General features: G+C 65.9%; 1 protein-coding gene across 3 annotated transcripts in view; it reads right to left on the minus strand.

Annotated features, from left to right (window-relative positions):
- The window catches only part of PLCH2 (phospholipase C eta 2), a 64,981-nt gene that overhangs the window by 13,924 nt on the left and 28,926 nt on the right, over positions 1–22,131 (minus strand). For 2 of the 3 annotated variants that reach the window (XM_032301581.1, XM_032301582.1), the window contains exons 1-8: positions 19,494–19,655; positions 9,682–9,828; positions 7,462–7,705; positions 7,146–7,275; positions 3,991–4,161; positions 1,689–1,782; positions 1,290–1,493; positions 884–1,004 (exon numbers count right to left, since the gene is read on the minus strand). In XM_032301581.1, coding sequence (XP_032157472.1) covers positions 884–1,004; positions 1,290–1,493; positions 1,689–1,782; positions 3,991–4,161; positions 7,146–7,275; positions 7,462–7,705; positions 9,682–9,828; positions 19,494–19,536 — 1,154 coding nt within the window. In that variant the 5' untranslated portion in view covers positions 19,537–19,655. Of the gene's footprint in view, positions 1–883; positions 1,005–1,289; positions 1,494–1,688; positions 1,783–3,990; positions 4,162–7,145; positions 7,276–7,461; positions 7,706–9,681; positions 9,829–19,493; positions 19,656–22,131 lie in introns of those variants that run through there. The other variant, XM_032301580.1, reaches the window with a different exon arrangement.

Genomic DNA, 22,131 nt, shown 5'->3' on the forward strand with positions numbered 1-22,131 from the left:
GCATGAATCAGAGTAAGAGACAAGTCCCGCGATGCGGGGGAGCAAACAGGACGTGGGGCAAAAGTACTCATCTCCCCATTTGTCAGGCTAGCGACTGAAGCCTCAAGTCCAAGGCGCTAGGGAAGAACCCTCTGCCTGCAAAGATCATGCTGGCACCCAGAGCTTGCAAGCCCGGTGCTGAGACCCTGGGTTCTCGGCGGCCCCAAACGCCTGTCGGTCCCAGCTCCGCTGCCCTGACGTGCCTCCCTCACCTCAGTTCTGGGCCCAGGCTGCCACTCCGCACTCCCACTGCCTTCTGGCAGCCCCACACAGGGCTTGGGCAAGCTCCTTCGGGAGGGGCCCGTCTATTTCTGTTTCCTAAATCAATCTTGCTTCTCCGCCCCTCCCTCATCAAATTAGTTCTCTCCTTGCCTGAGAGCCTTGTTTAGCCAAGACTTGAAGGTGCCTGAGTATGGGGAGGCGGTCTTCTATTTCCAGAAACTAAATTGGATTTTGCTCAACGGTGTCTGTAGCTACAGCTGAGTGACGGCAAATTGAGTTTGGACATAGAGCAGCTTCTGGGGGTTAATTAGTGCCAGAGCTACCAGTGCTGGAGGAGGCTGACCCCAGGGCCCGCAAGTGTGTGTGACAGGGGCTGCGGGCACAGGGGACCCACCAGCCAAAGCTCATCTGTCACCAACTGCCCCCACCAGCCTCCCTCTCCCCAGACCTGCGGCTCCACTGCCTCCCCTGACCCTCAGCCTCAAGGAGAGCCCCAGAGTCAGTCCTGCGACCTCTGCAAACATGCCTCCTGAGAGAGGATGTGGGGGAGGGGCAGGAAGAGCCCTGTGGCCCCTCCCCCCACCCTCTGCTCAGGGCCCCTTCCCCAGTCCCAGCCACTCACTCATTCTTGATGAAAGCGTATTTGTTGATGGTTTCGATGACATCTTTGAAGAGGATCTTGGAGGTCAGAGTGTAGCCGTGGTGCACGATGGGCTCCCCGTCGGGCCCGTCCCAGCAGTCCACTGTGGGCAGGCGGACCTTGGTCAGGCAGACCCACGGCACGGGGACCTCGGTCGGGCAGACCCACGGCGCGGGGACCTCGGTCGGGCAGACCCACGGCGCAGGGACCTCGGTCGGGCAGACCCACGGCACGGGGACGTCCCGCTCAGCCGCCAACAGCAGCAGGAGCCTGTCCCAGCCCCCACCTGGGGGGAAGGCAGCCATGCCGCTCAGAGCCACCACCGGTGTCCCCAAGAGCAGACGCCGGTCCGCAGCCCAGGCCCGCAGCCAGAGCCCCTCGCACGCACCTTCCACGCAGCGGCAGCCGGCCTGCAGGACCCAGGCGTACATGTCCACCCGAGACTGGGACAAGAGCTGGTCGCCCACGAGGTAGGTGTTGTGGGACGCGGTGATGAAATAGTGGCTCAGCGGCCGCGTCATGTCCTGGTGCACACCGTGGTGCTCAGGGTTGAAGATGTCGCCGGCGGGACTCCGAGTATAGTTGGTGAAGCCTGCGTCGGGGGCACGGGGGGCGCTTAGCCCCGCACGCCGATCCCACCCCAAGGCTCATCTCAGCACCACCCAGCCCCGCGCCACGTAGGACAGGGAGCTGCCCGCTCGGGCCAGCTGCCCCGGCCTCGTATTGCCGGCCCGCACCCCCCAAGGGCCTGCCAGGACAGCGAGCCCGCAGCCACGCCCCCACTCACCGTCGATGCCCAGCACCCCCTGACTCTTGTTTTCCGGGCAGGGCTCGAACTGCTCGACGATGTCCCGGCAGCTCTCAAGGGTCACACCCGCCATCTAGGCCAGAGCAGGGGCTTAAGCCCAGGCTAGCCCGTCACTGGGCTGGGCTAGCCTCAGGCAGCACCCACCACCCCCCCACTGCCTCCCCCTGCCTCTGATCGTCACATCAAGACTAACCACGGCGGGGGGCGGTTCAGGCCCCTGTGATGTGCTTCCTGGACTGGGGGGCACGCTAGCTGCCCCCAGTGTCACAAGACTTGGGACTCGGTGGCCAGAGGACTACTGGTGGGTCACACGGCTTCAGAAGAGCTGTCTACGGGTTCAGATCCTTGAAGCCGGGGAAGGGTCTTTGGTTCCATCGGCTGGGCCACCCCTCATCCCCACCGGGCTAGGCATCTCAAGAGCTAAGGACCAGGGCTGTGCCGGCAGAAGTCCCCGTATGGGAGGAGGTACAGGGGAACCAGGACCCAGGCCGACCTTGGAGGGACCCGGGGCGCAGGGAGCCTCCTCTCCCTGCCTCCCCCTGCTGCCACCCCACATCTCTCACAGGTAAGCTGCGCCACAAAGATGAGCCCAACACAGCCCTGCACATCAGTGACCCCAGGGGCCAGAGGCCAAGTGACCTCCCAGGGCCCTGTGGTGAGGCAGGCCTGGAGCCCCCAGGTCCCAGATGCAGGCCCACCATTCCCGAGGAACGCAGGTGTGGGTGCGTCACCGGTGACAGAAGGGAAAGGGGGCGCCGGGGGTCAGAGCCCAGAGTCCAGAGGCCTGGCTGAGGCCTCAAACGGCCTTCCTGGTGGACAGTTTTTGTCCCAGATAGATGTTCTGGAAAGCTTAGGGTGAAGGACAGGGAATAATGAGTCAGAACTGCCCGTCCCAGACAGGACCACACTCTCACCTCTACCCTCCCCCCATGCACACCAGCCACCGTGACAGAGAACCCCCAGCCCCGTGCCAGGGCTGCCCACAGTGGCTGGGCTGAGGAGGTTAGGGTTAGGGTTAGGGGATAGGGATAGGGTTGGGGTAAGGGCTAGGGTTAGGGATAGGGTTAGAGTTAGGGTTAGTGTTAGGGTTAGGAGTTGGCCTGGACATCAGGAACCGTGAGGCTGGTGCAAGTCTCTCCTGTCCAACCCTAGAGCTTTTCTAGCAGTGCGGCCACAAGAACAGAACGCATTAATCTGTACATGTTAGGGGAGGTGTTCTGGGAGAACTGTCCCAGCTGTAGCCCTCTCTGATGTCCTAGGCTTGAGGCAGCTTTGCAGGGCGAGGTACGGCCGATGCCTGCCCGGGACTTTCGGGCTGTTGGTGCAAACACCACGTTGACCAGCCTGGCTCTCTCAGCTGTCCCTGCTGATCCAGCCGCCCAATTTGGGGTCCAGCCCAGTGGCCGAGAACTATTTTCCTTAACCTGGAGTCTGACTCCCTCCCACTCTGCCCAAAATGAGGTCCCTGAGGGTTTCAGGAAGTTTCAAGTCTGCAAGTTGATCCTCAAGGTGGCCTCCCACCGGCCCTGAGGTGGGAGCCACAAGCTGTTTGAGCCCTGCCAAAGGAGCGCTCTTTCCTCCAGAAAGAGGGGGCCCAGGGACACTGGCCTTCCCCTCTCCCGCTGCAGAGTGTCAGCGTCCTGCCCACCACAGAAAGCAACAGCCAGCTCCTGCCTGGTCCGAGGTCAAGGGAGCCCCCATCCCTGAGCCTCTGGTCACTGCACCCCCCATCTACAGGGCTATGCCCAGGGAGCCCTCAGTCTCTTCGGATGGGCAGGGGGGCATAGAGTCAGGAGAAAGGGGTGCACGCCCTCGGACAACCAGGGCATCCAGGCATCTGCTGGACAAATGGGCGAATGGTGGCAGCGGCGGGCCTGGAGCTCAGGGTAACCAGACCCATGGCGGGAACAGGAGGGATGACTAGAGCACGGAACCCCGTTCCACGAGGAGTTCCACGCTAAAGGTGCTGTGGTGAGGCACAGGCTCCCTTCAGGAAGCTCGGAGTGTCTGTGGTCAGGGCTGAGCTGCTCAGAGGCCCACAGGGGAGAAGCCATGGAACTTCCCCAGGGTCCCTCAGGGTCTCCATGGGACCTCGAAGAGGCTGGCATGGCCCATGATGGGAACCGAAGCAGGTCCATGGAGTGGAACCCTGAATGCCAGGCTAGCACCCATCCTCACACACTGAAGGGTTCTCAGCCACACTCAACCAGTTCAAGGGCCCTGGGAGCCCAAGGGGAGGCCATGTAGGCTTGGACCCTGTGGCTGCTGCCCAGGCCCTCACCTTCTGCTCCACCTCCAGGAAGCGCTGGAGGTCAGTGACGTCCAGGTGGTCCTTGTGGTCACTGTAGGTCAGCATGAGCAGGTAGAGGTCCCGGCGGGTGGACATCATCTTATAGAAGGCACAGAACTCCTCAAAGCCCAGCGTCCCCTGGTGGTCATCTGTGTCTGCTTCCTGCAAGCCAGAAATCTGTGTCCCCCCCGTGTCCCAGCCTGATAGCTGCCTGGGATCCTTGCAGCAGAGAATTCACTGGGCTCCCACCAAGAAGCCACTGAGTGACCCTTTAACACAGATCTGACCCTTCCCTCCCCTAGTCCCAGACCTTCAAGGTCAACTTACACCTAAACCTGGCACAGTCACCCCACACTGAGAACCAACACTCCACACTGGAATCAAAACTCCACTCTGGGGTCAGCGCCCCATCTGGGGGTCAGCGCCCCACGTTAGAGCTGACACCTCTATGTGGCAGCTAATAGGCCGCTCTGGAGTTAATGCCCACCCCAGGCTCTGAGCCTGTGATGGTACCAGGGTGCCCAGTGGCTAGAAGAGCTCAGGGCCGCAGGGTGTACCGCGTGCCCTGCCTTCCGTCTGCACAGCAGGGAGAGAGCACCTTGCTGCTGACTCTCTCTTGCCGGCAGGGCAGCTCTCACAACACCAGCAGGAGCCCGCTGGATGCCAGTGAGACCACAGACTCCTTCATGAACCCACCCCTCAGGGAGCAACCCCTGAAGCGTCAGACCCTGGGAACACCAAACGCCAGAGCCGGGACAGACCCAGAGGACAAGGGACCAGGCAACGGCAGGCTGGGCTGCCCAGAGGAGCCTGAGGGGCCCCGGGGCCATGGCGATCCCTGGGAATGGATCAGAAAGGCCCCGCAGCAGGTGCCTCTCCAGCCCGCAGTGCTCTGGGTGTGAGCAGGAACCCCCGGAGGCTGAGGGCACAGCGGGGACGGACGTGGGGTCAGCACCACGGACAGCAGTGCTCCCGGCCCTGCTTCCTGTCTGGACAGTCTTTGACAGACACAACCTGGGGTGACGGGGGTGGGGTGTGAGCGGCAGGTCCCTGAGGCCCTCTCTGAACAGGGAGCGTCACCAGGGAACCAGGGACCACAGACACCCCCACGTCCCCATGCCCAGGGAGAGTACTCCTCTTGGGGGGGGCAGATCTCTAACGCCTGCTCCTAGATGGGCGCCATGATGGGCACACAGCAGGGCCCCTGAGCCTCAGCCCAGGACGCCAGTACCCATGCCACGGCTGGGACAGGACCAAAGACCGTGTGTGTCTGCAGCTGTGTTGGAGGGCAGCCCTGGGTCTGAGAGCTGGCAGGACGGCCAGGTGGGCGGCCGTCCCGGGGTGTGGGTGGAGCTGCGCAGGGACGCCCACCGCCTGCCCTCCGTCCGCGGCGAGCCCTCGGGGCGAGTGAAAACACGTTCCGAGGATGAGACTCCAAAGCACAGCCCCTCAGCCCCAGTCCTTCGGCCGCTCCTTCTGCCCACAGTCACCGGCCGGCCAAGGCCCACTCTGGCTGGAGCCACTCTGCTGGGCACCCGAGGGCCACGCGGGGCCTAGCCACACTGCTGTTGCCTCAGACTTCACGAAACTATGTTCAAGGCGCCCTTTGCCCTATACAGATCTCTCCTTTGATCAGGCACTTCCAGGTATTGGAAATAATCTTGAAATTTCTTGGCAACCAAATTGACTCTAGTGATCAGAGCTGCTTGGCCCGGTGGGAAGTCAGTGCTCCTGTCCTGGGCTCCAGAGCACTGGGAAGGAGGCCGTGAAGATGGCCAGGGGCCGGGGACTTGGGGAGGCCTGGGGACTTGGGGACTACCGTGGACATGGTGGAGGGGCACAGGCTCTGGGGTCCACAGCTCTAGGCCAGCATCCACCCCACACCCTTGCTGCGCCCTTCTCTCTAGAGCCAGCCCAGAGCCGTCACCACACACACACACACCCCCATAGGCTCCAGGCTGCAGGGTCTCCCACTGCTCTGGGCATCCTCGAGGGGATCTGGTCAGAGCCTGGACTCAGCCAAGCCAGGGGCGGGTCAGAGGGCTCTGCGGGGAGTCCCCGTGTTGAAGCCTGCCTGAGAGGCCCTGTGTCCCTACAGGACCGGGTGGGCATGGGCTCCCCAGGGCTCCCAGCCTGGGCACATCTTCAAGCCAGGACTTTGTGCGTGACCTTCAGGTCCTGGGAGCCTGCGCACACTCGTGCCCCATCTGGGAGGGGGCGCTGCTCCCCTTGCGCCTCAGAGGACAGGCTGGACCCCAAGGTCTAAGCCAGCCTATTGCCCAGCCCCTGACAGCCTCACTGTTCTGGAACAGCCTCTTGCCCCAGAGCGGTCCCCAGAAGCAGCGTCAGCAGGGTACAGGTGGGGAGCTGATCTGCAGGCCTGAGCCATCTGCCAGCTCCTCACTGCCCAGGCAGGCTCTGTTCCCTTGGGGGGTCCCGGGGGGGGCCCTGGGAACCCCTAGTCCTTGGCCGGCAGCCCAAGGGCATCCCACTCGCCCCTTCCTTCACGCCCACCTCGCTCCGACCAGCGCCAGCACCTGTCTGTCGTGAGAGCCCAGGGGAAGCCCAGAGGCTGTGCCCGGTGCTGCGGTTGGCTCTGTGTGCGCGAGAGATACAGAGCCAGAGGGACCGAGAGACGGAGAATCATCTTTCCAGGCTGCATCCTAGGAGCTGGGCTTGCCTGCCCTTCAACCCCACAAAGCAGGGACCCACTGATGCCACCTTACTCCACAACATACCAGCCGGGGGTCGGAAGGAGAGAAACTAACTACGGACAGTAAAGCCTGCGTCTCCGCCGACAGAGGCATTTTCCGAACTCCTAACGCGGGGCCCACTGAACCAGGAGGCGGCCCTGAGCGGGGCCCCAGAGCTGCTGCCCGCAGGACAGGCCAGTGCCGGGCACTCTGGGGGAGGACGAGGAAAGGAGGTGCAGCCTGCTTTGGGTGGCTTCCCTTGGGGACCTGACTGGGCCTGAATGCCCCCTAGCGAGGGAGGGCCCCCAGGAGCGGCTGCCACCGTGCCCCGGGCTTGAGCCGCCTCCGCTCCGCGACTGTCCCCACCCCCGTCCCCCACAGGCCCCGCCGGGACTTCCTGCAGCTCCAGCGGGTCGGCTCCCCGGGGACACACCTGCACCGGCCCCACCTCACCTTGAACATCTGCTTCACCTTCTGCCGCGGCAGGTTCACGTTCAGCTTGTGCAGCAGCTGCAGGACCTCGCCGATGCTCAGGCTCCCGTCCCCGTTCTTGTCGGCCTCGTCAAACGTCTGCTTCAGCCACTTCGGGGCCGAGTTAGGGAGCCACACAGCCCAGCAGGGCCAGCCGCGCCCCCGCCCCCGCCACGGGGCCGGGAGGAGTGGAGGACCCCAGCCCCAACGCCCCTCCCCTGCTCCCCTTCCCCAGATGCGTGACCGCCCCCAGGAGGTTAACCCTTCCCTGACGCCTGCCCCCCCAGACCAAGGATATTGGTCCCTGGTACGCTGGCGGCGGGCCAGGCTGTCTTCGTCGCTGATGCCGGCCATGAGGTAGCGCAGGCCGGTGACCCAGGTGCGTGCCTCGTCCCCGCTGGGCGACACCAGGTCCAGGGACTCTCGGTGGCTGCCGTGGTAGATGCTGAAGCAGCAGTTGGGGTCGAAAACCCCATCAGGGTAGCGCTGGAAGACCTCAGACTGCCGCCCCTCACTCACCTCCTGGATGGAGTCGATGGAGACTGCGGGGGGGCAGGGGCACCGGTCACAGCCCGCCCAGCACGCAGGGCCCCCACCTGCTGCGCCGGCTCAGCACAAAGGGGCAGGAGAGGCGAGGCTGAGGACAGCCGGGGAAGGGACATTTCAAGGGACCCTCGAAAATACAGGTGGGCTCAGGCTGGGGAGCCCACCGCTCCCCACTCTGCTCTGACCGTAAGGTCTGCTCCCCACTTCCTTCGGGTGTGAAAGAGGTTCACACACTCCCCCGGAGGGAGGGGGCTGCCTCCCTCGCATTAGTAATCCCAGGCATGTGGCCTCTGCCCCAAGCCCAAGGCCGCAGAGCAAGGGAGCCCGGACAAGCCCCTTCTTCTGTCCGGCTCCAGCCAGCTCGTGTCCCTGCCCGGATGCGAGCCTGATGCAGGGCTGCCCCCCTGGTGAGCGCTGGCCCCGCAGGTGGTAGGACCAGGGGTACAGCGGGGTCCCGCTCTGTGTGCCCCAGCCCAGGTGCCTTCAGAGACACCCTTACCGGACGCAGCCCCCGGAGCTCCAGAGCCTCCGCGCAAGACCTGAAGAACGCTGAGCCGATGCCCAGCCGCTGAGCTCGAGAAGGCGTCTCTAGGCTCAGTTCCCGCACGTGGGGCAGGGCCCCTCACGGCGCATGTGCAGGGCACAGGCAGCCCAGGGTCCCCTCCGGGAGCCAGGCACCCGGGACCAGCCCCCCAGCTCTGTGCCCTCCACCCAGCTCTCACTGCCTCCCGTTACTGCCGGCCATTTCTGGCTCTGCCCAGCGGGCGCTATGCCCTTCTGGGGCGGGGGGCGTTATCCTGCCCAGGGCAAGGACGGTGGGGCAGCCCCATCAGCGCAGTGAGGGGTGGGCCCCTCTGTCTTCTGCTCCCACACCCTGAGCTCCCAGGTGGGCCGAGCCCACCTACCTGGGGGAGCTGCCTACCTCCCTCTGCAGCTCCCTCAGTGCGTACCTGTGCCTGGCAGGGGTGGGGGGCTCTGAGCCCCTGGACTGGGAGGGCGACAGACAGACACAGACAGACAGCTGCCCCCCATTCCTCCCTCCTGGAGACCTTCCAAGGCCAGAGACAGCTCTAAACAGTGCACTCGGCCTCCCCTCCAATCCTGGCCGGTCTCTGCCCTGTCACCCCTGCCCTCGAAGGACCTCTGTGACCCCATCTACTGGTCCCTTCTCTCTCCAACCTCTGTGTTTTCTTCTGTCTCAGCTGGACACGAAGATGCTCTATTGTGAGCTGACTGCCCACCTCTCACTCAGACCCAGTGCAGGGATCAGTGCCGCGTGCAAGGAGGGGCCGCAGGTGAGAACTGCGTCTCCACCCCTCCGGGCCCGGAGGGCAGTGCCAGCCCTCCCCTCCAGGATGCCCTCCAGGGGCCTCCACAGCCCGGCTCTCTCCCAGGCCCCACGGCAGTGACAGTGCCCTTGGCAACTGCTGGGCTGAGGCCTGGCCATGGCTCCCCTGGGTCTCTCCTGGCCTGTGCGGGCTCTAACGTGTCCCTTCCTGCCTCTCAGCCTGGCTCCTGCCATGCCATGCTCAGAGATCAACTATGCCCTCCCCTCCCCTGCACAAATCCTCCCAGCTCAGGACCCCTCTTTGCCCCAGGCTGTTTGAGCTAGCCCCGGGCACAGATGCCCGGCCCTTGCTGTGCCCAGCTGGGGGCTCTCTCTCTGTATTTCTGGGAGGTCTTGTCCCTCAGCTCCATGGACGCTCCTTTGGCCCCTCAGCCCATCCCAGATCCCACCCAGGAAAGGGCAGCTGGTCCCCAGAGTCCTCGAGGGCTCTGCCAGGCAGGAACAAGGCCAGGGCCCTGAAGGGCACTGGGCTTCAAGCCCTCCCTACCTGGCATCCAAGGTCCCCTCAAAGCTCCAAGTCCACTGGACCCTTGTGCCAGGCCCAGAGCCCCCGACTTTGCTGCCCTCCCAGCTGCCCGCAGCTGCCCCCCACCCCGCGCCCCTCCCCCCAGCGCCGCTGCTCACTCTTGGCTTTCTCATTTTTGCGCGACGGCCGCCATCGGACGCAGGAGCGATGCTCGTCCAGGAAGTAGAAGCGGACCAGGCCCTTGGAGCTGCCGCGGAGCTTGACCATCTGGGTTCCCGCCTGCATGGCGCTCATGCATCTTTCCACTGGACGTCCGCGGACGTGGCCGACAGACAGACGACACAGAGACAGACGGATGTGGCAGACAGACGGAGGACGCAGAGATAGACGGGGCACTGTGAGTGCTGGACCCCCACGAGCTTCGGGGGTGCAGAGACCACCCACACGCCCCCCCTCCGGGCCCACGGAGCCCACCGGAGAGACTGGGGCTGCCCAGCCTGGCGGCCGCCACCTCCCCTCATGAGCCTGGGCCAGGTGCGGTCCCAGGCGGGGCCCAGGTCCGCCACGGCTTTGCTTTCCTTTGCTCTGGCCGTTGGCCCACCCTCTGCCAGCCCCAGCGACACCACAACCTGCCCCAAAGTCAACGACGCCCTCTCCAGGGCTGCTACGCAGTGTGGCCTCTGTGCTGGGCACAGGGAGGTCCCTGGCGGGCAGCTGGCAGGCCGGGGTTTCTCCTGAGAGCCTGTACCCCCTTCCTGTGGCCTTCAGGAAAGCTGCCTTCCTCCAGGAGGCAGGGGTGACTTGGCGCAGTCGAACCCTGGGGGCCCAGAGGGGACCCTGTGAGGCCACGTCTTGCACTGGGGGCAGGGAGACAGCACCAGCCTTCAGCTCCAGAACGCAAACCCGCCCCCCAGCGCCCCTCCCTTCTTCCCCTCCTCTGTCTGCCTGGCCTCCTGTCTGCAGCCTGGGTCCCCGGGGTCCGAGTCTCCGGGCCAGGCCAGCAGCCCCCTGGGGCTGGAGAGAGGCCCAGGGGTGGGGTCAGTTGTTGCCCCCAGCCCCCGGCCCCTGGCCCCCTCACACCTACTGACAGAAAGCCAGGCCTCGGAAGCTGCCATCTGTTGAAGCAGCAAGGAATTACCCCGCCGAGAACCACCGAGTGAGGGACCCTCGGCGGGCGTCTTGTGGAGGCACCGCCCGCCAGGGAGCCAAGTTGGGCAGGACCCCCTGGAGGAAGCCAGTCCCTGACCCTGCACTGCAGGGTGGTGGGACACAGCCCACGGGGAGGCCGGGCTCCATGGGGGACACGGGGAGGTGGGGACACAGGTGGTGCAGGGCTGGGCGCTGGGCGGCCCAGAGGCCCAGAACAGGTTCTAGAAGGCAGCCCCTGGGCCAGGCCTCATCCTTCGGCCGGAGCAGACACCCGGGGGGCACAGAGCCCAGATGGGGCCATCCACGGGCCAGCCCTGTCAAAACAGATATGCAATCTTCCTGTCACAGCCGGGCAGGCCTCGACGCGCACACGGCTGAGTCTCACATCGCTAAGGGGTGTCCCGGCCCCGCCAACGGCTCGTGTCCCGCACATGAGGCTTCTACCCCACTGGGGCTGAAGGTGCACGGCCCCCGAGTGCCAGGGAGTCCCCCCCTCCAGCAAAAGCTGCAGAGCCGCCTGAGTGCCCAGCCAGGGTCCTGCCCGCAGCCCTCCCTGCCCCGACGGCTCATCCTCCCCACTGCCTGCTTGGCCGGCAGCCTCTAGGCCCCGGGGCGGGGGGAGGGTGGTGGGTGGGGGGCAGACCAGGGTGCTGCGGGCGTCTCCCAGAGGGAGACCCGAGGGGCAGGAGGCTACAGTTCACACCCCCGGGAGCGGCCCCCACCCTCCTGACCCCGGGGGCTGGGGGACTGGGTGGGGCTCGCTGGGCAAGCAGGGCTGCCCCCTTACCTAGTGGGCCAAGCTGCCACGGTGGGGACACAGTCACACTCGCTCCGACCCAGAGGAGGGCCTCCGCCAGGCAGGCCACCACTCCCCCGGGGCCGGCTGGGGTCAGACGGCCCGGGGACCGACATGCCAAGACAACAGCCAGGGTGGCTCCTGGAGGCCCGAGACGGCCCGCGTCCCCCGCACCTCAGCAGCAGGTCAGGGAATGGCAGGGGTCACGGAAGCCCCACGGGTCCTTCTCCTCCTCCTGACAGCCCTTCCTTCAAGGCCCCCTGGGGCTGCTCTCGGACACCTCTGGCATTGGTCCAACTGTCCCCCACGGTCCAACGGGGCCCCTAGGCCAGCCTGCCCACCCCGCGGGGCCACAAAAGGATCCCCAGAGAAGCAGCGCCTGGGGTCTGAGGGCAGGGGAGCCGCTACACCTCTGCCCACCCCGCCGAGCCTCCGCCCAACCCCCTGTGCTAATCCAGCCCGGGTCCAGCCCAGCTGGCCAGAGGATTTAGGCCAAGGGAACTCCCAGCTGGAGACCAGGAGGGCACTAGGCAGCTGGCAGTGTCGAGGAGGGCCCAGGCCACCACCCCCCACGTCCTGGCCAAGCAGTGACAGCCAAGACAGAGGTGGTCACCCTGGGGACCCGAAGAACACGGCTGTCAGGCCTGGGGTGACCGTCCTCATGGGACCACCCACGTGGCTCACCATCCGCCCCATGCTGTCCCCGCTCCGTTCCGGCCTGAGCCCCAGGAGAGGACCCTACTCCCCACCCCACACGTCTTGCACTTGCCAGAGACGCTGAGGGGTGCCCACAGTCCCCAGGGGGAGGGGGTAAAATGGGGCAGGAGAAGCAGTATCCTGTCCCCCAGCCCCCAGCCCTCTGTGGACTGATCCGGACCTGGGCATGAAGGGAGGGTCGGAGTCCACGGGCCCGGATCTAGCGCTTCCACGCCCACACCCGCGCCCGCGCCCTCACCCAGCTCCAGGCCCCTGGGTGTGCAGCCTCAGGTCCCAAGGACCAGCCCCAAGGCCTGACCCCTCTGGGCTGCGGCAGCCCACTGCCCCGCACTCGCTCACCACTGAGTCCACCCAGGCGCTGGGCTGCGCTGGGCCTCCTCACGCAGACCCGGCCTTGGGGAGAAGGACCCAGCCCAGGGAAGACCTGCCCGCCCATCTGCCGGCCCGACACAAGGCCCAGACTGGGGCGGCGCCCCCCGCCACCTGCTTGTCACTGCCCCTCCGTCAGCTGTCCCTCCCCGACACGGGCCGCTCCCTCCTGCCTCAGAGCCCGCAGCTCTTCAAACCCAGGCTACCCCTGCTCCTCCCCGATGCCTGGCCCCACCCTGGGGGGGGGGTCCCACCTCCTCACCCCCCGCCCCCCGGCCCCTGACCAGCCGCACCTGTCATCCCAGCTCATGCCCAGCACTCCCAGCCACCAGCTGATCAGTGGTCTTTTGCCATCAGCCGGGGGAGCTCAGGTACCTTGATCTGCCCGAGTAGGGGTGCGCTTGGGGGCACAGGTTGAGTGGGTCCAGCCCCTGCACCCCAGACACCCTAAGTCCTCCTCAGCACCCCCAAGGGCGTGGTCCTCCGCTGCCCAACCAGAGGAAGGTCCCGCTAACCCAGCCTGACGCAGGGCTCTGCCAGAGAAGGCCGCCTGGCACCCGGAGGCCCCGGTCGCCCCACCCCCACTCTGAGAGTCCGTGAGGCGATGGACGCAGAGCCGGGGTCCTCTGGGGCCATAGGACACTGTGGGGGAGCTCCCGGTTCTGGGGGTGCCCGTTACCCCACAGTGCAGCTGAGCACGCTGGATACGTGCAAAGGCCAGGCCCCCAGGTGACTGCCGGGCTGGGCTTGAACCCAAGACAGGCCCCGAACTGTGATGGCCCCGTCCCCTAACCAGGAGCAAGGTCCCTCCGTTCCCACCCTCCCCACAACAAGAGCTGAGCACTTGCTCTCAAAGGGAAGGGACAGCAGCACCCAGGAGAACCAAGCACAGGGCAGGGGGGCCACACCAACCCCCAAGTCTACATATGGCCCCTGAGCCAGTCCCCACCTGCTCCCTCAGGGTCCCCTGAGAAAACCCCTGGGAACAGACACCGAAGGCCTCCCCTTGCTCTTCTATCAATGGGGCCATAGAGACAGGGTGTCCCTAGTCTCCCACACCCAGGCCCACACCCAGGGGGACAAGAGCCCAGCCCACCCCGACAAGGAGGCCACAGCGGGGCCCAGGATGGACTCCCTCTTCACCCAGCACTTGGCCCGGCTCCCACCCCGCCTGCCCCTGCGAGCACCAGCTGCCCCAAGAGCCCTGACCCCAGCCTTGGTCCATGCCGGGCTCGTCCCAGTCGCCAGCCCCCACAGGGCCAGCAGGTGTGGCCTCTGGGCCCTCGAGCCAGCGCACACCTGTCTGACAGGCACAAGCTGGGCAGAGGGGGCAGCTGGAGGCCAGCAGCCCTGGCCAGGAAGGGGCAACAGGGCTCCCTCATGCCCTTTCCTCCTCAGGCGCGCCCCACACACCTCTGCATGGGTTCTCAGTCCTGGAAGCTCAGCCGTTCCCTTCGGGACCCTCACGGCGGCCTGATAAGACCACACACGCTGGTCTGCATGCCCTCAACCCCCCAGGGCCCTCTGGGGCAGGACCACCCTGTCCTGTCCTGCTCTGTCCTGGTGTTATCTGGGTCAGGCCCCAATCAGACCCTCAAAAGTGGGCAGCTGGGCCCCCAGTGCCAAGAACCCCAAGCCAGCCCTGGGGGTGGTGACAGGAGCCAGCACCTAGCACGGCCACGCAGCCTTCTCGGGCTTGGCCACCACCGGGCAGAGCTGGCCCCTGCAGTGGTGGTCCTCGTGGAGGCTGGTGCGGGGTGTGCCCAGCCCAGATGGAAGCACAGGCAGGGCCCCCTCCCCAGGGGCCTCCAGGCCACCGTGATACTCTAGGCCACAGGGGCCCGTGGCTGAACCGCTGACCCGGACGCCCACCCTGGGCAGTCGCCGGGAAGCGGACTCTGAGGGCGGCCCCTGTCTCCGTGCCTCCGTCTCCCTATCTGGCAGCAGATCCCTCAGCCCTTCCCTCCTCTCTTCCTCCAGTGGCCACAGGACCCTGGCTGCAGCTGCTCCAAGGGAAGAGCGTCCCCAGCTGAGGTGGGACACCACTGGCTTGGCTGGAATCTCAGACGCTGACCCCATCCTCACACAGGAGGCAGCAAGAGGCCGGGGGTGGTCGGCGTCTCCGCCACTTCCCTGGGGAGGCTGGAAAAGCAACGCACTCTCCCAACAAAACCCACAAACGGTGCTCGGAGTCCTCGGGGCGAGCACGCACACAGGCGGACGGGGGAGGTGCTGCGGGCCCCTTCCACGGCGGGCGGGCGGGCAGGCACCGGCCCAGGCCTTGCTGGCCCCCACCTCCAGCAAACGCTCCCAGGGGCCGGGGCGTGGGGCGCACGCCTCCCACCTCCCGGCCACCACCCCGCCCCCGGCCTTGCAGCCACGTCCTCCGTGGTGTCCTCAGCCCCCATCGGGCGCCTTGAGCCACACGTCTGCTCTCTGCAGGGGCATCTCCACCTGCAGGAGGGGCCCAACCTTGCGCGGGGAGGGGAGAGGAAGAGGTCCACGGGCCCCAGCCGCCGCGCCCGGCGCCCGCGTGCACCCACGGGGACCGGCCCCAGCGCCGGCCAGCGCCTGACAGGAGGGAGGCCTCCTGTCCCACACAGGCCTCCTGACAGGCCCACACACATATGGTGGGGATTATTTAAACGTCTGAGGAGCAGCTCGTGCCCCCTCCCCCTGCGCGTCTGGGCGCCTCCTCCCGACTATTTTTATTTTATCAGGGACCGGGCGTCGGCTCCCTCAAGCCCTCCTCCCCCCGGCAGGACTCCAGGATGCCAGTGCCCAGGGCCCAGGGCCACGGAGTCAGTGCCGGCCCCGGGGGCCCTGGGGGACAGTCAGCTGGGCTGGCAAGGCCCTGGGTGGGTCCCAGACAAGCCTGGAGGAGGGCTCGGGGCGGGGGCGGCGGCGAAGCAGAGCGGGAGGTCCATGCCAGACACCACCCACCCCCACCACGATGTGCCTTTTTTCCCTCCTCCGGCAGCACCCTCCCCGTGGGGCAGGCACTCGGCCTTCCCGCAGGAGCCTGAGAGCTTTGGGGGGGGCGGAGGGGCGGGGGGGGGGCTGACCCACAGCATCACCGAGCTCAGAAGCGAGGAGGGCCGGAGGGAGTCCTGGGGACAGACTGTCCCGAAGTTGCTCTGCCCCTTTGGACAGCTTCTGGCCGACCCCACCTTCTCCGGCCCAGGGACGCAGACCCCGGGGAGCCAGGGCAGCACGTGTGCAGGAGGTGGGGGGTGTGTGCGGGGGATGTGCTCCAACGGCCCCAGTGTCCCCTCCACCACACCGACTGACCAGCCCCAGGCCTGGGCCTTCTGCCCTCAGAGGGCCCTGGAAGCTCATGCTTTCAGGCAGGGAGAGCAGCCGCATGGCCCCTTCCTAGCTGGTGACACGAGCTCCTCCGGGGACCAGGCCTGAGGGAAGGCCAGCGGGAACTTCCTGAGTGATGGACGAGCAGTCCACAGATGGCCCGGGCTCCCGCAGCCGTGGGCACAGTGGAGGAGACAGGGTCCGGTGCCCAGCGCCCTCCCACAAGAGAAGCCCCTGGCCACGCACTGCACCGCCACACTGTCACCGAGGCTGCCGCGACCGTGGGGACCTGGGGTCTTCAGCACATGGGGTCCCAACATCCCGCTTTCCTCTGCCTGCCAGCAGAGCCCAGGACCAGCTCACACCAGCCTCACGGAGGGTCCTTCTCAGAGTCCTGCCCCCTCCCGTCTCGGCAGCCCCCAGCTCAGCTGCAGTGGTGGCCTTAATCACGTGGAAGAGTCGTGTGTAGAGGGGACTCTATAAATAGCCACTCCACAGCGGCCTGCCTTCCCAGGTGCCCGGGCTTGTGTGCTCCCCGGCCCCAGCCCTCAGCGCCTGTGCACTGACCTGGCCAGGGGCTGGGAGGGGGCATCTGGCCATACACACCCTCCTCAGCCAGGGCTCCCCGGAGGCAGGCACCCAGCTTTGTGGGCTTTGTGTGAGGGACCGGCCCCGGGGAGCCCCCGGCGGTGACCAGGGAGGGAGAGACAGCCTCGCAGCGGCTCTGGGGGTGGGGGCATGTTCCTGAAAAGTCACCAGATGGAACTGAGCCCACCTGCTGGGAAGAGAGGAAACTCCTGCAGGTTGAGGGAGGGGTCCCCCCCACCCCGCATAGCCAGCAGGCCCCATCCCCACCCCACACCCACCTGGGCCTGCGCGGGAGGCAGGCGGCAGCTGGCGGGGCTGGACGGCCGCCGGAGAAGCAGGCACGGAGCCACGGGAGCCGTCAGGAAACAGGAGAAGGCTGAGCCTGTGGACTCCTCCCCGGGCCTGGTGGCTCCTCCTGGCCAGGGCGGCTTCCTCGACAGCCCGGGGGCCTCAGGCACCTTGAGGACTGTCTGGAAACAGCCGGGCTCTCCCAACGTGACTTCCTACAGTCCCCCCTATCTTGTGCAGGACCCCTAGCCCGCTCCCCTGCGTGAGCTGGACCCGTGCCGCTGCGGAGCCAGGTGGTACCCTCCCTGAGCGTCACCCTGACTCCCTTTGGCCCTGCTCCCCAACATGCCCACCATGGACCTAGGAGAGAGCTCAGCCAGGGCCACCTGCACCCGCCCCGCGGGCAGGTCCACCCACGGCTTGAACCAGAGGGGAGTTTCCAGAGGTCAGCGGCTCTGCTGACTGGGGCCTGCCTGGGCCAGGGTGACTTCCGGTCCGTGTGCACCGAGACCACCAGGACTCACGTGGACTCACAGCGGCTTCCTTCTCTCTATAACTGACTGTCAGGCACGCGAAGCCCCATCCTGGGGTCCTATAGGGCTGCCCCTGGCTGGTTCGGCGGCCCACTGGAGTCTGCCCAGTGGGAGGCTTCCTTCCCCTCCAGCTCTCCAAGAGCCAGAAAAAATACATCCTGTCCTGGAAAGGGTGTCTGTCTCCCTGCCCGAGGGGCCCGCGCCCACCGGCCTTTCCCACACAGGAAGTCCATCCAGCCGGCAGAAGCCCACGTCTGCTGGAGGCAAAGTCCCAGGAAGGAAAAGATACTTCTGATTACTCATCCCTTCTTGATGCCTCTACCCCCGAGAGCCCTCAAGGACCGTGAAGCTGGCCTCTGCACCCAAGAGGGCCCTCTGCACCCCCCGCACAGACCCCTGCCCCAGGAGAGGGGCGCCTCCCCACAAGGCCCATCCACTGGCTTTCCAGGAGAAGGTGCCAGGAGTGAGGAAACCACGCCCCCAGCTCATTAGCTGGACAGATGGAGGGCCGGACCCAAGACTCCCGCCCATCTGCTCTGTCCTCAGCTGTTCATTTGAGATTGTTCTCTCCGGGGGGGGGGGGGGGCGGGCAACACACTCACCCCAACAGACAACGGCCATGCCACACGTCTCCCCCTCCCAGACAGGGGGCACGAAGGGTGGGCTCACATCTGCTCCTGCGGCTGCCGCCCTACTACCCCCGCAAGACCAAGGCCCTTGCCTTGCTGGCTGCACCCTGAGTGTATCCGGCCCCCCGGGCCCTGGGAGCGGCCAGTCCCAACCCTGCTAGTAGGCTGGCATCCTGCACCCCGGGGTTCTGACCAAGGCCGGGTGCTGATTCCACAGAACTCTCTACAGCTCAGGTAGGCAGGAATGTGCTGGGCCTGCCTCTCCCCAGGAACCATCCACCATGGAAGCCCTGCCCCACACTGGCATGGGGGTCTGCGGTCATCGGGTGGGTGCACCTATGAGCGACCCAAGCACACAGCCCCATCTCCACCTGCCATCCTGTCCTCCATTCACAGAAGGCATCTCGGGGTGGGGGGGTGTGGTGGGGACAGGCATTCCCGAAGCCTCCACACAGACTGGACATACTCTGCCCACAGCCACCCTACGAAGGCACCTCCATACTGTCCCTCTCTTGCACAAGAGACTCAGAGAGGGCTGGTGACTTGCCTGTGGCCACACAGCTCCCTGAAGGACCCTGCAGGAGATGTGCCCTCAGTCCAGCCAGCAGTGATGTCCCTGCTCCCACACATGCTGTCCAGGGCCATGCAGTCCCTCCCCTATGTCCACACCAATCACAGGGCAGGACACACTGGGTCCAGAACAACGGGGACCCAGCCAGCCATCCAGAAGGCAAACTGGACTGCCCTTTGGTTCTCAGCCCTTAATCAGGAAGTCCCTCTGCATCTGCCTGGGGTCACTCTGGCTACAGCTGTGGCTCTGACCCCCTCCCCTCTCTGCTTCTCCCCACTCCTGGCCCAGAGCAAGTGCTGCCCTGGGGCGGACTGACAGCTGGCCCCGAGAAGCCCTGCCCCATCTGGTCCCCACAAGGACAGGGGACAAGGCCTGACCAGGTGCAAACAAGAGCCCTGGTGATGGCAGTTCCAGGCTGTGTCCCCTGTGGATCCCTGCTGTCTGCCCAAAGTAGTGCGGGCCCCCAGGTCAGGACAGAGTGTCAGATCTCAGCAAGAAACTCCCACTGGGGTGCCAGCACTGGAACCCAGAAGGCCCCGGGAAGGCGGAAACGCAGGCAGGCCGGCCCCTCCGGGGAAAGTCGCCGCTGACCTGTCCATGGTGCTGACGAGGTTCAGGGCCGCCCGGCTGCCCTGGAGGAGTGGGGCAGGAGGGGGCTGGACCGGGCGAGCCCCCAGGGCCCCACAGGTCAGAATACCCCAGATCGGACACCCCCCGCCCCAGGCTGGTATCCCATAGGGGCAGACTGAGGTCAGGAGACAGCTCGGCCGGGGCTCCTCCTCCCCCATCCATCGGGATTGTCTCCACTTTTGGCAGAGAAGCCAGCCCCGTGGGGGATGATGGGGGGGCAGCGGGATGTGCAGGTGTTGTGGGAATGGGAGTGTTCCGGAGGCCCCTGGGGGAAGGGGTCAAGCCCTGCCCTAGTGGGCGCAGTGGGTCACCGATGGGCAGTTCCGCACCTGACCCTGGCTGTCTGCAGGGTCGTCTCAGCCTCCTTCCTTGAGTCCCTGCTGCTCCCTCTTACCTTCGTCCTGGCTGAGCCCACCGGGGTCCCCGGGCTCTTCCATGGCCCACAGGTACCACCCCCAACGATACCGGCGTGGCCCAAGGGGGCGCGGGTGGTATATTGGCACCGAGTGTCCCTGCGCCTGAGCGGGCGCCCATGGCCGATCAGCGAGCGCTGAGCCCGCCGCTGCTGCCAGGACCGCCCCTCCCGCCGGAGCCCCGCCCTCCTTAACCCTTCACAGCCCAGCCCAGCGGTGGGCGCGGGAGGAAGTAGGAGCTGGGGTGGGGTGCGGTGTCTCAGCGGGCTCAGCGGCTGGGAGTGGGGTGGGGGGCAGGAGGGGCTCTGGAGACACCCTCAGCTGCGCTGACCTCCTACCACAGAGGGCAGCAGCCCTCTCCCCTCAGGAACAAAATGCTCTCTGGTTGGAGGCCCCCCAAGACCACAGCGTCCCTCAGATGACTACGGACAGCCTCCCCTCGACCCCAAGGGCTAGTTCTCTCCAAGGAGGGTCTCCAAGAATGTCCAGGGCTTCAAGGATGGTGAGGGAGACCCTTCCCGGGCTGCCTGGTCCGGGCCCAGGTGCGGGATGGATGACAACCTTGAGGGCCCAGGTCCCAGCCCCAGCCACTTGGCATCCAAACCCCTCTCTGCTCCTTCTCTGCCTCCACCCATATGTCCTCAGCGAGGGTCCTGCAGAAGATCCTGGGGCCCAGGGTCCCACCGAGGCCGAGCAGGGAACAGTCCCGGGGCAGGGCGGTGCTGAGCGGCCCCCACCTGATCCTGAAGGGGCACCAGCCTGTCTGATTCAACCTGATACATCCAGCACCCAGGAGAAATCACGTTTCCCACATCAGCAGAAGAGAGCTTCGTCCCTCGTCCCTCAGGTGCTGTTTTGAAAGCTGCTGCTTCTACCCAGAGCCATGAGGGTGGCCTGGGGAGCTTTATGGAGATCTGGGAGACTGGGTCGGGCAGCCTGGGGCAACAGGCCAGAGCAGGAGGACCGGGGGCTCCTCGGAGCTCCCTGAGCTCTGGCCGCCCCAGGGTGTGACTGTCCCCTGCTGGGCCAGGCCCCCAGGTGTGCAGGGGTGAGACACATGAGCTGTCACCACCAGCACCTGGATCCTGCCCAGGGATGGCCACGGGGCCACTGTGGGCTCCCTTAAAGGGGCAGCCTTTCTTCCTCTGCTGCCACTGGCGGAACCCTAGCCTTCCGGTTGAAGGGGCCACTGCCTGGGTTCTGGGGAGCTGCCTTCCTGAACTTGACAGGGTGACCCTTGTGTCCACATGAGTCATATGTTCCCTGAGCACAGTCAGGGTCCCTGGGCCCCGGTCCCTGGGCTGGCACAGACCCCAAAGGGAGAGGCAGCGCCCTCCCTCCGGCACCAAGTGTGACTGGGGCTCTCTGCTGGCCGCAGTGGGAAGAGGTCCTACAGCTGAGTGGGAAAGGCTGAGGTGGGGTCTGTCGGGCTAAGAGGAGGGGACCAGGCCAAGCCATGGCGCCAGAGGTGGCCTGAGGCCAGGGAGCAAAGGAGGAGGGGCCAGTCCAGCACCCCCGCAACCGGGCTTTGCGAATCTCCTCACGCAGTCCCCTCTGGAAACAGGCCTGCAGCCCCAAAGTCTCAGAAGAGGGGAAACTGAGGCAGGGAGAGACAGGAAAAAGGAGGAGCGACAGAAGGTAGAGCAGGTGAGGAGTGCAGCGCGTGGACACAGGGTCCCGGGGAGGGGCCGGCTCTCCGGGGCGGACAGAAGGAGGTTCTGGTTCAAGCTCAGGTTCCGATGAATAATCCATCGGCTTGGCCAGCCGCCCCCACGCAGCCTCAGAGCTGGTTTCCCTCAAGGGGCGGGGCGGGCGGTGATTACCGGCGGTGATTAAAAGCCGCCTGCCGCACATGTTAATTTGCTTAAGATTCTGATCTCCTAAATCTCCTTTCTGGGCATTTAAGCAAAATTCTGTCTTTGAGAGCATTTGGCCTGGCTGGCAGTGGGTGGGGACACACGTCTGGAACAAGGGCTTGCCAGACCCCCCCAGGAGCCTCATCATCTTCTTGTGTGAAGAGGGGGACAGGAAGAAACACTGTCAGGTGTGGGGGAGCAAGCCTGGGCCCCCCCACCCCAACCCGCCCTGAGCCCTGTTCTCTTGGGGTGGGGGTGGCGAGCTCATGCTGGGGGAGCGGCCCTGCTCTTCCTCCCAGCGCCCTGCCCTGAGCTGCACAGCCCGCCCCCTCCCCCCTCCCTGCCACCTGCCAGCACCCACTCCCTGCCTGGGGCCCCAAGGTCGTGCAGGGGGCTTTGCTCCTGCCCAGGGTTGCAAGGGTGGGGCTTCCTCAGCTCTAGGGCCAGAGCCCAGGCCTAGATATCCAGCAGGAGGCCTGCATGTCGAAGCACCCAGGGGTCATCTCCTCCACACCCTCAGCACTGAGTTCTTGCCTTCCAGACCTTGAGCACTGGGAGGGGCGTCTGCAACGCTGGATCTGGCCATGAGATCCAGCTCTGGATCCGTCCTCCGGATCCCAAACATCACCAAGAGTAGACCATACTGTGCCCCGACACACGGGGGGCCAGCCCTGACCACGGGCCTGGAGCCCTGGGTTCCCAGCCAGGCCTGTAAGTGGCAAAGTCCATTCCCCTTCATGCCTCGGTTCCTCATCTGCGCCAT

The sequence above is a fragment of the Mustela erminea genome, chromosome 10 (genome assembly GCF_009829155.1).
Source record: "Mustela erminea isolate mMusErm1 chromosome 10, mMusErm1.Pri, whole genome shotgun sequence".
NCBI classification, from domain to species: Eukaryota; Metazoa; Chordata; class Mammalia; order Carnivora; family Mustelidae; genus Mustela; species Mustela erminea.